Source organism: Prosopis cineraria, unplaced genomic scaffold (assembly GCF_029017545.1).
Source record: "Prosopis cineraria cultivar Desert tree isolate PC_DT_omini unplaced genomic scaffold, ASM2901754v1 PC5, whole genome shotgun sequence".
In the NCBI taxonomy this organism is placed as follows: domain Eukaryota; kingdom Viridiplantae; phylum Streptophyta; class Magnoliopsida; order Fabales; family Fabaceae; genus Prosopis; species Prosopis cineraria.
Genome location: NW_026555336.1, coordinates 32891227 through 32904642, shown reverse-complemented (window position 1 = coordinate 32904642; position 13416 = coordinate 32891227). Strand labels below are relative to the sequence as shown.

The following is a 13416-nucleotide window of genomic DNA, read 5'->3' as shown; positions in this document are numbered from 1 at the left end:
TAAATAATTTGCATAATAAATAACTTCAAGATCTATGATATTACTGAATAATCTAAAATTCTGAAGGTTATTTGCCCATTTATCCATATTTTAAATTAAGGATAATTTAAAACTATTATATATATATATATATACATATATATTTATAGAAATCAAGACTTTTAACACTACCTTTGTTGATAAGTTTAATTCTTTTGGTCAACTGCTAATAAGTTTAATTTAATTAAAAGTTTTTCATAAATATAACAGAAGGAAGTAATAGCCTCGAGTATTGACAATCTCATACTCTTCGTTAATCTTTAGAATGATAACTTATCATTTGTCTTTCCTGGGAAAAAGTGCTAAGTAAGGAAAAGATATTATGATAACAAAAGTTTTATTAAATAATAACCTTCATTTAATGAAAATTCAAAGTAATATGATTTTCATGAATTGCTTTCTTTTCTTTTGAGTAAATATATATAATAACTTTTCTTTCGTTTTGCTAAAATTACATAGGCATCACTTCTATTTTTAAAATCTGCACTTTAGTTTAATGTTTAATATTGTTTCAAATTTTCCATTAAAATTTTAAAATGTTTAATTTATTATTGTTAATTATGCTAAAAAATTTAAAAATATTAATTTTTCCTTCATGACGTAATTGCCCTTATGTTAAAAGTAGTTCAATATTTAAATAGGTATTAAAAAATTAAAAAATATGCATTATATTATTTTTTTTGGATAATTTGAATTATTTTTAAAAATATATATATATATATATATTTAAGGAGGATATTTTGATTTAATACATATGACTTAACAATTAACTAACGATTGAATATATATAAATAAAATTTTAAAAATAAAAAAAATATTTATATTTTATAATTATTCATACTAAAAAAGATTCGTGGAAGTTTTAAAATAAAAAAAAGTATATGTAATTAAAGTAAAATGTAAAGGAGATCAAAATATTTCAGTCTTTCTTTTCTGCCAGCTTCATGATTGCTATCGTGAAATACTCCCTTCCTTTTAAAATATGAGTAAATTTTAATTAACTCATACATATTGAGAAAACTGATTAATTTTAATAATTACATTTGAAATTAAAAAGCTTAGATTAAAATGTTTTTGTGATATCTGTACATAACTCACCTAAAGTTTTAAAAACAAAAAAAGCCTTTGTGATTAATTCTTCATTTTTCTTTAATTTAATGATACTGTCGTTTGATAAGGGCAATTAAAGTAAGATGTCATGAGCGCTTTTTGAAAATTTTTATTTTGCTTATAAAATCCAAGAAACTATATACTCTCTCCATTGTTAAATATAAAAAAGTAACTAACTCATACAATTTTAAAAAAATTATTTAAATATAATAATTATGTTTGAAATTAAAAAATTTTAAATTAAATTATCATTGTAATTATAAAATAAATTTATCTTGTAAAAATAAAATTTTACTTTATAAGGGATAATTTAAGAAAAATATGATAAATACTTCTTAAATTTATAATCTTCCTTATAAAAAAGAAGAAGCATATAACAATTTCTCTTATAATAAAAAAGGGACATAGAAAGAGTATGATTTTTTTTTTATATTTAAAAATGGAGGGAGCACGTGTGTGGATAAATATACCCTTATTAAATTAAATATCTATATATATATGCCTTAATAATGATAATTAAATTTCAATACAACCATTTTTTTAAGAGAGTAATAAATAAAGTAAGGGTATAATTGACAGAATAATTATAAAATTATCTAATGTTTCATATTGGATTAGTGAGTATCGAACCTTAAACTATTACTCAAATAGCATCTTGAACCTTGAACTCTTAAATAAATAAAAAAAAATTTTAATTTGTGAATCTAAGTAAAGTAACACTTGTTCTTAAGTTACATATGACTGCCATTGCTTTTGACTTTGTGGGGTTTGGTTAAAGGTTGATGTGGCACTAATCTCCTCTTGATACATGGCATGATAGCTAGGCTACACAACAGTCGCCATTGTACTGATAAATGGTGGGGTAATTAATTTGCTTGAAATTTACAAGTTGAGGGAAGTTTTTGTTCATTTTAAGAGTTTAAAATTCAGAATGCTACTCGAATAATAGTTTAGAGTTTAATATACTCATTAACCCATTTATATTTTGAACAAATCAAGTTTTTTAGAAAATATCTTGTGTTGTACTTGGATAAGAGGACATAAATAATTGGAAAGTTGAGGCCTGATGAGGGGTTTTTCACTTAAGATGGAGACAAACAATTTAATACATTTAAATTACTTCGCCCATTTCTGTCAATTAATGCAGGTGATGGTCCAAAGAAGATAGAAATAATTATAAGGTCCATGCATGTTGATGTTTCTTAGTCAAACTCTACAGACTAATATGGTTACATGACATTACTTTGCCCCATCATCATTAATTCCCGTTCTAGAGTTGGTTAGAAGCTAAGCATCCGCGTTCATGAAATTAATCACCACTTGACTTTACTTAGAATTCCAAAAGCAATACTTTCACGCTCATAGTTACTTCACTCCTCCTTTCAATATTATAATTTTTAAGACATTTTCAGTCAAATTTCACGCTCAATGAATTATTTAATTATTTTTAAAGCTACACAATATTTTTATGTTTACTCCTGATTAGTAGAATGTCTCAATTAATTTTTTTTATTAATTACAACCCCCTATAAAGGGTATTCTAAAAAAATCTCATTGATTGTAGTTTAAAAGATTTAAAATGTCTCATATTTCTTAACATTTTATCTCAAAAAATACCTTATATTTTTAATCAATGAGTGTTTTTTAAAATAATTTTATTTTTTTTACAAGATACTAGTAGTTTATTAAAATTATACACATGAGTTATTTTGTGTTGAAATTTATTGATTTAATTTTTGAAAAATTTATATTAAAAATTTATTTTATTATACTTTTTTTATGTAAATAATAAATATGTCATGATTTAATCAATATAGTTATAATTGCAGCTTATCCTTTATTAAAAAAATTATACGTTTCACTATATTTTTTCATTATTCACAAGTATCCTTCTATCTCATTGAAAGGTTACGAGATATAATTAAATATTAAATATGAACATTTTTTTAGATTTAAATTTGAACTTGCCAAACTTATATTTTAATTTTAAAGAAACAAGAGTGTAAATTGAGGACACCAGACAGCATAGCAGATGGGAAATAACTTTATTGGATTCATATTATGATGAAGCAACCCAACACAGACAATCTCCATTGGACTCCTAAAGTACCCACACCTACCACAAGAGGTCCCAACGCAACATCGACCGCCAACTACCCGTTTGACAAAATTCCACAAATTAAAAATAAAAAAAATGATACAATTTTTTTTAATATATAAATAATAAATTAATCTCTTAAAATGTCATAATTTTTTTAAGTCTTTAAAATTTTTTCTATCATTGTTGAATTTATATAAATTAGTAAATTACCCTTGTTAAATTAACACGTTTCAATGCTACAGCAACAATCGAATATCTTAACACACGAAACGATTCAATTAACATGTTTTGTATTCATGTGGCTTGCCACCTTCCCCAACACTGATGGTATTTGTTGTTGTATTATTGTAAATATGAAAAAAAAATTATAAATATTTAAACAAAATTATAAATCATTTATTTTCAACAAGGGTAATTTAATAATTTATATAATTTATTAATAATAGAAAATTTTTTAAAAACTTTATGAGTATTATGACATTTTAAAAGATTGAATTGTTATTTATATATTTTAAAGAGGTTTTATTATCATTTTTTTTAAATTTATATAATATCCTCTCCATCTTTTTTCTAAAATTTTAGATGTGCATTAGGTATTCAAATTTTGAAGCACTTTGACTATTTTGGATCAAGCTTGATTGGACATGAGCGACAAGCTTTTCTAATAATTATTTTTTAACACATCTACATATCCAATGATATTTAAACTTGAGACTTGTTAAGCTAGCGAGTCACTAATTAACTGAGTTACGCGCTTGTTGGTGAACTTTTTTAAAATTTAGTGTGGCACTTGTAACTCAAATATAAAAATGCATCTCTAACCATATTTTCATGACATGAAAAGACTTTTTCATTTTAGATAAATATCTATTAGGACTTGACATGAAATGAGATAGAATTAGAATCAGGATGACCTTATTCTGTGTCCTTCTTTAAAAGGGAACATAATAGAATTTTAGGACATACTTGGCAACCTGTTTTAGGAACAATTTTCTATTCTTCAGAACAAAAGAATGAAAAAATTTATTTGGTAATATTTTTTCAAAATGTATTTTAGAAAATAAAAAATAAAATATTATTTTGGAGAATAAAAAAATAAAATAACTTTTAAATGTTATAAGATTATTGTTCTAGAGGATAAATAAAATGAAAAAATATATATTTTTATTATTTTTTATTCTTAGAATATGTTTTACAAAATACAAATTTTTAAAATAATAAAATAAAAACAATTTTAAATAACTCTTAATCCCACATCACATCTTGTCTGATCCTGTTTATAGGACCTAATTGAAAAATCGTGATAAAAAGACATATTGTGAAATATAGAGATGAAAAACAAACAATTAGGCAACTGACATTCTTATTCTTAAATTCCAATTAGCGAAGCACATCTTTCACTTTTTGTTTTTAATAATAAAGAATTGGTTTGTTTCAAGTACCATCTTTCAATAATCTCACGTAAAATAATGAGAAATATTGTGAATCTAAAAATAAAATAATAAAATGTTAAAGAATATACTCTGTTTATTTTTTATTATTAGAGAAATTATCATTATTAAACTCTCAAGTTAACTCTCTAAATTTATTATTTTTATATTTTTAACTTATAAAATCATGTTAACTCACTTACAAACTCAAATTAAATATAAACTTGATTAACTTACAGGTTTACTTCCCGAGTATACTGTTTTTATATTTATAATTTATAAAATTGTGTTATCTCATTTATAAACTCACACTATATACAAACTCAATTAAATTTGTTAAACTTATCAATTTTTTATCAAATTAAGTGAGTCAAATATATACTATGCAAAACTCATTCATAAAAGTAGTAGGATCCATTTCAAAGAGAAATAAAACTCAAATAAAAAACTAATATTAATAGAAAACAAGAAATAATATTAAAAATAAGCTGCCTTATTTTAAAATTTTACTTTGAGTATGATAATCTATCCATGTAGATAAATTTAATTTCAATAATTTATATTTAAAATATATTTAAATTAAATTATGATCATGTTTTATATTTTTATTATTTAATCATATACTTTAAACGACTATTTATCAATAAAGGTAAATTCTTACGAGTTTACATTCCTATTACAAGTTGATCTAAACTCGTGAGTTTGACAATCTTGAGAAAAACTACTACTTTTGACTTATATTTTTTATAAGCAAAATCATCAATTTTAATAAGCATTTATTACATATTTTTTAAATTATTTCTTATAATTTTGGTCAAAAAAATTATTTCTTATAATTTACATAAACAAAATACAATTGATATATGGTTATGTTGATTAATACAAAGCATTCTAGTTCACTTTTTTATTTTCAAACATAATTATTATAGTTAACTGATTTTTTTAAATTGTGTGACATAATTTATTTACATATAAAAATAGAAAAAGTAATAGAAAAAGTATATATATATATATATATATAATGGAATGAGACGGGACATTCATGAGTTGAGACATTACATATTTGATCCTCATTGTCAACATACTTTTTCCACTTCAATATAAAAGATATTTTTCATTAAATCTTTATATTAATAAAAATTTGTTATTTAATTAAAATTACAATAATTTTCTTGATCATATCAATATATAAAAGATATTTTTAATTAAATCTTATATATTAATAAAAATTTGTTATTTAATTAAAATTACAATAATTTTTCTTGATCATATCAATTAATATCACAATGATTATAGATAAAGCACATAATTAATGTCTCTTCACTTTTTTTTTGAAATAAAAGTAAAATTATTTAATTACTTAAAAATATCGTGATGTTCTTTATATTTAAAGATAAAATAATTTTTTTAAAAATATTGTATACTTCCTCCGTTTTAAAATATAAGATATTTTTTAAAGAGTTAGATATTAAAAAATGTAAGGTATTTTTAATTTTTTTGAGATATAATTATTATTATTTTTAAAAATACTTTTATTAATAATGATTTTATATTTATTGTAAGTTATTTAATAAAAAATAAATATAAAAAATAAAATTAATTTAAAAATAAATAATTAATTTTATTAAAAGTAAGATTTAATTAAAAATATTTATATTTTTAAATGAAAGAAGATATAAAAATAGGTAAATAATCGAGAGGGCCAGGTCAACTCCGACCAAATTCTTCATGGACACTGAGTAGCATCGACTTGATCACAAGCGCGTCAAAACGCACAATTTCTGGAGGCAAACTGATGCGTTTTGATTCTAACGCGACGCGTGGGAACGCCTACTCCCTCTGCTTGCTGCACAGCTACAATTTGTTGCTGGCAGAGTGACAGCAACGGTTAAAAAGTTGGGAGATGAAAGACAGGTATCAAGTGAACCAATTAATTTAATATAAATTTAAAGTGTTAAATTTTAAAAATTTATAAATTTAATTCACAATTTAATAATTTTTTAATTTATTTTTAAAATTTTAATATGATTAAAAAATAATTTTTTTTATTAAAATTTAAAACACAAGTTATAAATTTATCACAATAAAATTATAAAATTGAGAATCACACTTAGAAATTTTTAAAATTTAACATTTTGAAATTTACTTTGAATTAATTGACTCCTTTTAAAAATCTAATCCCTCCATTAAAAAATATAAAATATTGTTAATTAAATTTTACTCTCTAATAAAGTAGTTACTTACTTTTAACTAACCGTATTTTTTCATATTTATTTCTACTAAACACTCTACAATAAATATAAAGTCATTATTAATAGGGACACTTTTAAAAAAAGATAATAATTATACCTCAAAAGACTAAAAATGTATTATTTGTTTGAACATCTAACTCCTCAAAAAATGCTTTACATTTTGAATGGAAAGAGTATCTATCATTCTCTCTTAAAAGTTTCATTTTTGTAGTCTTGCAACTAAAAAATAAAAAATATGTTCGTCTATATTCTTTGTAATTTAAAATATAAATAATTTTTTTTAAAAAAATTATATATTAATAAAAAATTTATTTTTATAAAAACATATACTTCCTCCGTTCAAAAATATAAGGTATTTTTAATCGAGTTTCACTCTAATAAAGTAATTGCTTATTTTTAAATTAACTATATTTTTTTATATTTACCCCTATTAAATATCCTATACTAAATATAAAGTCATTATTAATAAGAACACTAAAAAAAAGGTAATGATTACACTTTAAAAAATTTAAAAATGTAAAACATTCAACTTTTTAAAAAATGTCATATATTTTTTGACGGAGTGAGTATTAGTATTTTTTTAAACTTTAATTACCAATGCAAATACATAAATATTTAAATTAATAAATATAAAAAATAAAATAAAAATTAATATTTTTAATATATACTACATTTTTTATATTTTAAACTAAGGTTAAAGAAAAAATATTTATATTTTGGAGAGGTGGAGTATACTTCACGTGTATTTTTCATTAGATATTCTCGATATTCGTCACGCATTCAATCGAAGTTTCGTAAAAAAATCTCAGAACTCGGATCATACTTACGCCTGAAGAATTGTTTTTGGAGATCGATGCGCATGTAAAATTCCTCATCGATTTATGATCATGATTCCTCTTTCCATCTTCTTGATCGTTCTCTTCTTCATCAACCCCTCCATTGAGTCCAACGCTTCCATCTCCATCACTCCCACTGTCCTTTCTAAATCCGGCGATTCCGTCGGTATCCAATGGTCCGGCATTGATTCTCCCTCCGATCTTGACTGGCTCGGCATATATTGTCCTCCCGACTCTCGCAATGACCACTTCATTGGCTACGTCTTCCTCACCAGATCACCCACGTGGCGATCCGGGTCGGGTTCCATTTCCCTCCCCGTCGTCAACCTTCGATCCAACTACTCTTTCCGGATCTTCCGTTGGTCACGATCCGAGATCAATCCAAGGCGTCAGGACCACGACCACAACCCCTTGCCCGGCACAAAACACTTGCTGGCTTCCTCACAGGAGCTCGCATTTGAACCGGATCGGGGCCCTGAACAGATCCATCTGGCATTCACCGATAATGACGATGAGATGCGGGTCATGTTCGTTACGGGGGATGCGAAAGAGACGTACGTCAAGTACGGGGAGAGTAAGGATAAACTAGACGGTGTGGCGTTAGCTCGCGTGAGGAGGTACGAGAGGGAACACATGTGCGACTCTCCGGCCAACCAAACGATCGGTTGGAGGGACCCAGGGTATATTCACGATGGGGTTATGACGAATTTGAAGAAAGGAGTGAGATATTATTACCAGGTATTGCGCGTATATATTAAGCTGGGTCTGTAATCTTAATAGAATTGTTTTATACAAGTCTTAAACCCGGAAGCAACGCTACTCATAATTTGTTATATATATATATATATATATTGTTCAAATGCAATGTGAGCATGATAAGATTTGGTGTTTTCTTTTTGTCTTTGTTTTTGTTGATCGGGGAGTTTACTTGTATCCTTTGTGATTCCCCTCTGTAAATTTCACATTTTTTTATGGCCTTCCTGATCCTGAAAATTGCTTCGTTGAACCTTATGCTGACATATTGTTTGAGGAAAATTCAGTTGGCTTGATGTGTTATTTGACTCTGTTTCATTTTCACTACTTCACGTAATTAAATCATATGATCACGATCCAATATTGCTAATACTATTAGGTTGGAAGTGATAGTGGAGGTTGGAGCATAACACACAGCTTTGTCTCGAGGAATAATGACTCTGATGAGACGGTAGCTTTCCTCTTTGGTGACATGGGAACTGCTACACCATACTCAACATTTGTGCGAACGCAAGATGAAAGCATATCAACCATGAAGTGGATCCTACGAGATATTGAAGCTCTTGGTGACAAGCCTGCCTTTGTCTCACACATTGGAGACATTAGCTATGCAAGAGGTTATGTGTGGCTGTGGGACAATTTTTTTGCTCAAATTGAGCCTGTTGCATCGAAAGTGGCATACCATGTTTGCATTGGTAATCATGAGTATGACTGGCCCTTGCAGCCATGGAAACCTGACTGGGCTGGTTATGGAAAAGATGGGGGTGGTGAGTGTGGAGTACCCTACAGTTTAAGGTTCAACATGCCTGGAAACTCTTCAGAACCCACAGGAGCCAAAGCACCGGCAACTCGAAATCTTTACTACTCATTTGATATGGGAGTGGTACATTTTGTGTACATCTCAACAGAGACCAATTTCCTTCCTGGGAGCAGCCAGTATAACTTTCTGAAGCATGATTTGGAATCAGTCAACAGGAGCAAGACTCCTTTTGTTGTTGTCCAAGGGCACCGTCCCATGTACACAACGAGCAATGAAAATAGAGACACCTCATTAAGGAGACAGATGCTTGAGCACTTGGAACATTTGTTGGTGAATAACAATGTCACCCTTGCCCTCTGGGGACATGTTCATAGATATGAGAGATTTTGTACACTGAATAATTTCACTTGTATCAACAATGGTCAGAAAGGGGAAAATGGTACTGTTCATGTTGTAATTGGCATGGCAGGACAGGACTGGCAACCAATCTGGCAACCTAGACAAAGCCACCCAGATATGCCAATCTTTCCTCAGCCAAAACATTCTCTGTACCGAGGAGGTGAGTTCGGGTACACCAGATTGGTTGCGACAAGGGAGAAGCTTGTGCTTTCCTATGTAGGAAACCATGATGGCAAGGTGCATGATATGGTGGAAATCTTGGCACCTAGAGAAGTTGTCTATGATGACACTGGGGACGATAGTGGTGTCAAGGGTTCAACAGATGGTGGCCAGGTTGTGAGATCCAGTTTGTCTCGGTACGTGGAGGGAGCAAGTGTGTTGATGATTGGGGCAATCACAGGCTACATCATTGGTTTCATTTCTCACGGGAGAAAGAAGTCTGAGACCAAAACTGATTGGACTCTTGTGAAGACTGAGGAAAGGTGAAGATTGCAGTACTGTTTTGTGCAGTGTTTATCACAAGTAGGCACACATGTTCAAAGTTGAGACTCTGAGATTGTGCTCTACTGCTATTTGATTGATATTGGCCCTGAGCTGCAACATAATATAGTTGAGGACTTTTCGTAGTACATAGGCAAATTTTCATGCTATTTGGGATTTTCATAATCCTGGGGGGATTTGTATTAATATGTAATTCTGGTCATTTTTTTTTATTGGTGTCAAACTGAGGTTTCGATGTACATATGAGATGATTCATGATGGAACAAACAAAATGTGTTAAATAGATCAATCTTCTCCCTCAAATATAGGTGAAAGTTATGTTATAGAGTTTTGCCTTTAAAAATTTAATTATTCTTAGTATTAGATCTCTAGAGAGGATCCGTGATCATCTATAGAGTAACATTGTGCTTTGATGAAAATCGTTACACATCTTACGCATTCTCAAGTTATTTTTGGACTACTTTTTATTATTCATTAAATTTCTTATTGCATTTGATTACACTGTAACAATGCTACTTTTTGAGGAACAAAATAATAGTAACCCTTTTAGCCTATTAATTTGCGTGCACGCAGGTTAGCACCTTTAACTCGTGAGTTCATCTCATCCACATCCAAATTGAGATGATCCATAGCTTTATTTTGCCTGCAAATTACCAAACAACGAAAATGAACCTTTTAAGAATAATTTTAAAAAATTAATAGGAAATAAGAACACTAATCCATTTCTTTCGGTAAGAATGCAATGATAACGAATTCAGATACCATACTCAAATAATCATTTTATTTTAAGATATAATAATTATTTTTTTATTTTCATGTAACGCTTCCTCATAAGAAAAATAGCAAATTTCACCTGTCTATTTCAGTTCCCATGTCAACTGCCATACTCTTCAAATTGACCAAGACATTGCTCAGATCAGAAAGTGCCTCATCTTGTTTCGCCTTCTCAACCTGAATTTAATAACTTCCATGAAATAATAATCCAAACAAATAATTTATCACGAACATTTCATAAAATTAACCAAAAGCAAAAAAAAAAAAAAGAAAGAAAAAAAAAAAGAAAAAGCACGTACATCAGCTTTCTGATGTGCATTTGCTGCATCATCATGAACTGTTTTTGAAGCTGACTTTCTTTTAGGCAGAGCAGCTAAGCCTAACCATTCCCTCTTATCCATATTCTCCTCACCTTTCTTGGATAAAATATCTGTTTAGACATTATATTCCATGATGCTGTTATATTCTCAGCAAGAAGAAAAAAGCACACTAATTGAGCTATTTTAATATTGAGATAAACTAAAGAAGCTAGGCATGAGAGCTTAGAAAGAAAACCTGGTGCGATTGTCACAGGGCCTTGAATGTTTCTAGTCTTCTTCGGTTTCCATGACTTAGAGAAGATACCCCCAAGACTGTTTAATAGTTTCTCACCCTGATGACCAGAATGTACATTGTTTATTGAGAAGAAAACCAGGAAACAGAAGAAGAAAGGTAAAACAAATTCATGTATTAATCAAAATCAAAAAATATTTCTTGCTGTTGTCCAGTGACAAGTATATAAACTTTGGGAAGTTTAACTAGTTGATGTATGTAATCTGTTCATCTGAAAGGAGAGAATAAATGGGTGAAGAGAAACAAAAGAATACCATCTTAATTCAAAATTTTAAGATTCAATTTCACGGGTTCTTCCACTTTATTGTATTTTAATTATTATGCTCAAATTTATTTGACAAGACCCTCCTACATCAACTTAAGTCCTCACACATTTAGATAGCTTAACAATATTTTTAATTTTCTTTGCAGTTTCCACCATGTGGCTATCACATAATAATTTTTTTTTGGCCTTTCCACATCAAGATCTTCTTGAAGATATCACTCAAAACCAGACAACTTGCACAAAAAGTTAAAAAAAAGGAATCAAATATAGTTACCTTAGTCAAATCCTTGTCTGTATCAACTATCATATTGTGAGTCCTTGTTATTTGGTCACCCTGTAGGTGCAACATCTCAAGGGTCCTTGTGGCTTCTTCTCTTATGTCCTCAGCTATCTTCAGGCAATTCTTCACGTTCTTTGTTGTCTCTTCTGCCTTGTTCACAGCATAATTTTCCAACTCCTCAACACTCTGCGCCTCTAACTTGCTTTTGTATCTGCAAGGACCAATTCAACTCAAAATCATAAAAAGATATTGCTTTTGAAGTTTGGCGGTGTAATATGCTCAGATCATAACCTTGTTTTTGCAGAAGATGAGTGTGATAATGATGATGAAGTGGATGAATTTCCTCTTCCCCAAAAATCTTCTTCATCTTCATCATCAAAAGGGTTTCTTTTAGAAATAGGTACTTTGTGGGCAGATTCTGATGCAGTTCGTCTTGCTGGCTTTTGGTTTGATTTATCAAGTGGTTCTGAATCTGAATCAAAAGGGTTAGAACTGGAAGAAGCTTGAAATCCTGTAGCAACCTTGGGAGGTGTTCTTCTAAGGCCAAACATTTTCACTTCCAAAATTGATCTTATCAGCAGAAGATCAATCTACCTTTTTGAAGGACGCAAACTGGTTTCAGATTATGTCATACCTGCAAATAATTGAAATAAGTCAGCACATGGCGAATTAATTGGCGAGAAGATTACAGAACTTAAAGAGGGATGGCGAACAATAGAACAAATTTGCCTGAAAAAAAAAACCAGAAACATGTAGAGAGGGAACAGAACATTGGAATTCGAGAAGCATAAACCAACTAACAAGTACACAACACCACAAAAATTCAAATCTTGATTGGTCCTTTTGGAAACGGAATGAAAAAGCTCACATTGTACAAGGCGCACAAACCCATCGGCACAAGGATGGATTCGTTGCGCACGACAACTATGTAAGCAAGCAAGAAGAGAGTGAATAATATTGTTAGAAATGGGAGAGACTGAGAATTGCGCGAGTCTCGTTAATATAAAGTTTCCAACAGATGGAGGCGCATTGGAAAATCAGAGAGACATGTACTGTTCAAGGAATCTAAAAATTCGACCGTTAATTTCATAGAACTATACCGTTTGGATTTGGCTCGGCCTGTCTTCTTTTGGAAACAAATAAGGACCTTTTTTTACATTAAAAAAATAAGATAAAGAAGCCTGTTAAATTGCAGCTGTTATATATGGACCTAGTCAGGCCCAATTCATATGGATTCTAGCGAGATGCCTGGGACGATTTTTGTCTATTTTTTCCCCCCTTTTCTTTTTGTTTTTGTCTTCTGC

The 13416-nt window shown here is 29.1% G+C and overlaps 2 protein-coding genes across 4 annotated transcripts; one reads left to right on the top strand and one right to left on the bottom strand.

The window, feature by feature from the left end:
* Positions 1 to 7699: 7699 nt before the first annotated feature.
* On the top strand, positions 7700 to 10470 carry LOC129310917 (probable inactive purple acid phosphatase 2). Its single transcript, XM_054952810.1, has 2 exons — positions 7700 to 8506; positions 8901 to 10470. Exons 1-2 carry the CDS (start codon positions 7814 to 7816, stop codon positions 10164 to 10166), a joined length of 1959 nt encoding a protein of 652 aa, XP_054808785.1. The 5' UTR covers positions 7700 to 7813; the 3' UTR covers positions 10167 to 10470.
* Positions 10471 to 10496: 26 nt separating this feature from the next.
* On the bottom strand, positions 10497 to 13138 carry LOC129310920 (putative SNAP25 homologous protein SNAP30). 3 transcript variants are annotated; one of them, XM_054952812.1, is made up of 8 exons: positions 12981 to 13137; positions 12404 to 12746; positions 12107 to 12323; positions 11511 to 11607; positions 11255 to 11385; positions 11035 to 11132; positions 10681 to 10824; positions 10497 to 10630 (listed from the first exon to the last, which is right to left on the bottom strand). In XM_054952812.1, exons 2-7 carry the CDS (start codon positions 12661 to 12663, stop codon positions 10728 to 10730), a joined length of 900 nt encoding a protein of 299 aa, XP_054808787.1. In that variant the 5' UTR covers positions 12664 to 12746; positions 12981 to 13137; the 3' UTR covers positions 10497 to 10630; positions 10681 to 10727. The 3 variants fall into 3 exon arrangements, 2 of the variants coding, with proteins under 2 accessions (XP_054808787.1, XP_054808786.1); XM_054952811.1 differs by having other exon boundaries at positions 10628 to 10824; XR_008593179.1 differs by lacking the exon at positions 10497 to 10630 and having other exon boundaries at positions 10806 to 10824; positions 11035 to 11145; positions 12981 to 13138.
* Positions 13139 to 13416: the final 278 nt, after the last annotated feature.

Coding starts and splice junctions, on each gene's coding strand:
- LOC129310917 (XM_054952810.1), top strand. CDS start 7,814: ATGATCATGATTCCTCTTTCCATCTTCTTGATCGTTCTCTTCTTCATC. Junction 8,507..8,900: donor GAGTGAGATATTATTACCAG/GTATTGCGCGTA, acceptor TAATACTATTAG/GTTGGAAGTGATAGTGGAGG.
- LOC129310920 (XM_054952812.1), bottom strand. CDS start 12,663: ATGTTTGGCCTTAGAAGAACACCTCCCAAGGTTGCTACAGGATTTCAA. Junction 11,608..12,106: donor CAGACAAGGATTTGACTAAG/GTAACTATATTT, acceptor TCTGGTCATCAG/GGTGAGAAACTATTAAACAG. Junction 10,825..11,034: donor ATGGGAACTGAAATAGACAG/GTGAAATTTGCT, acceptor GGTAATTTGCAG/GCAAAATAAAGCTATGGATC.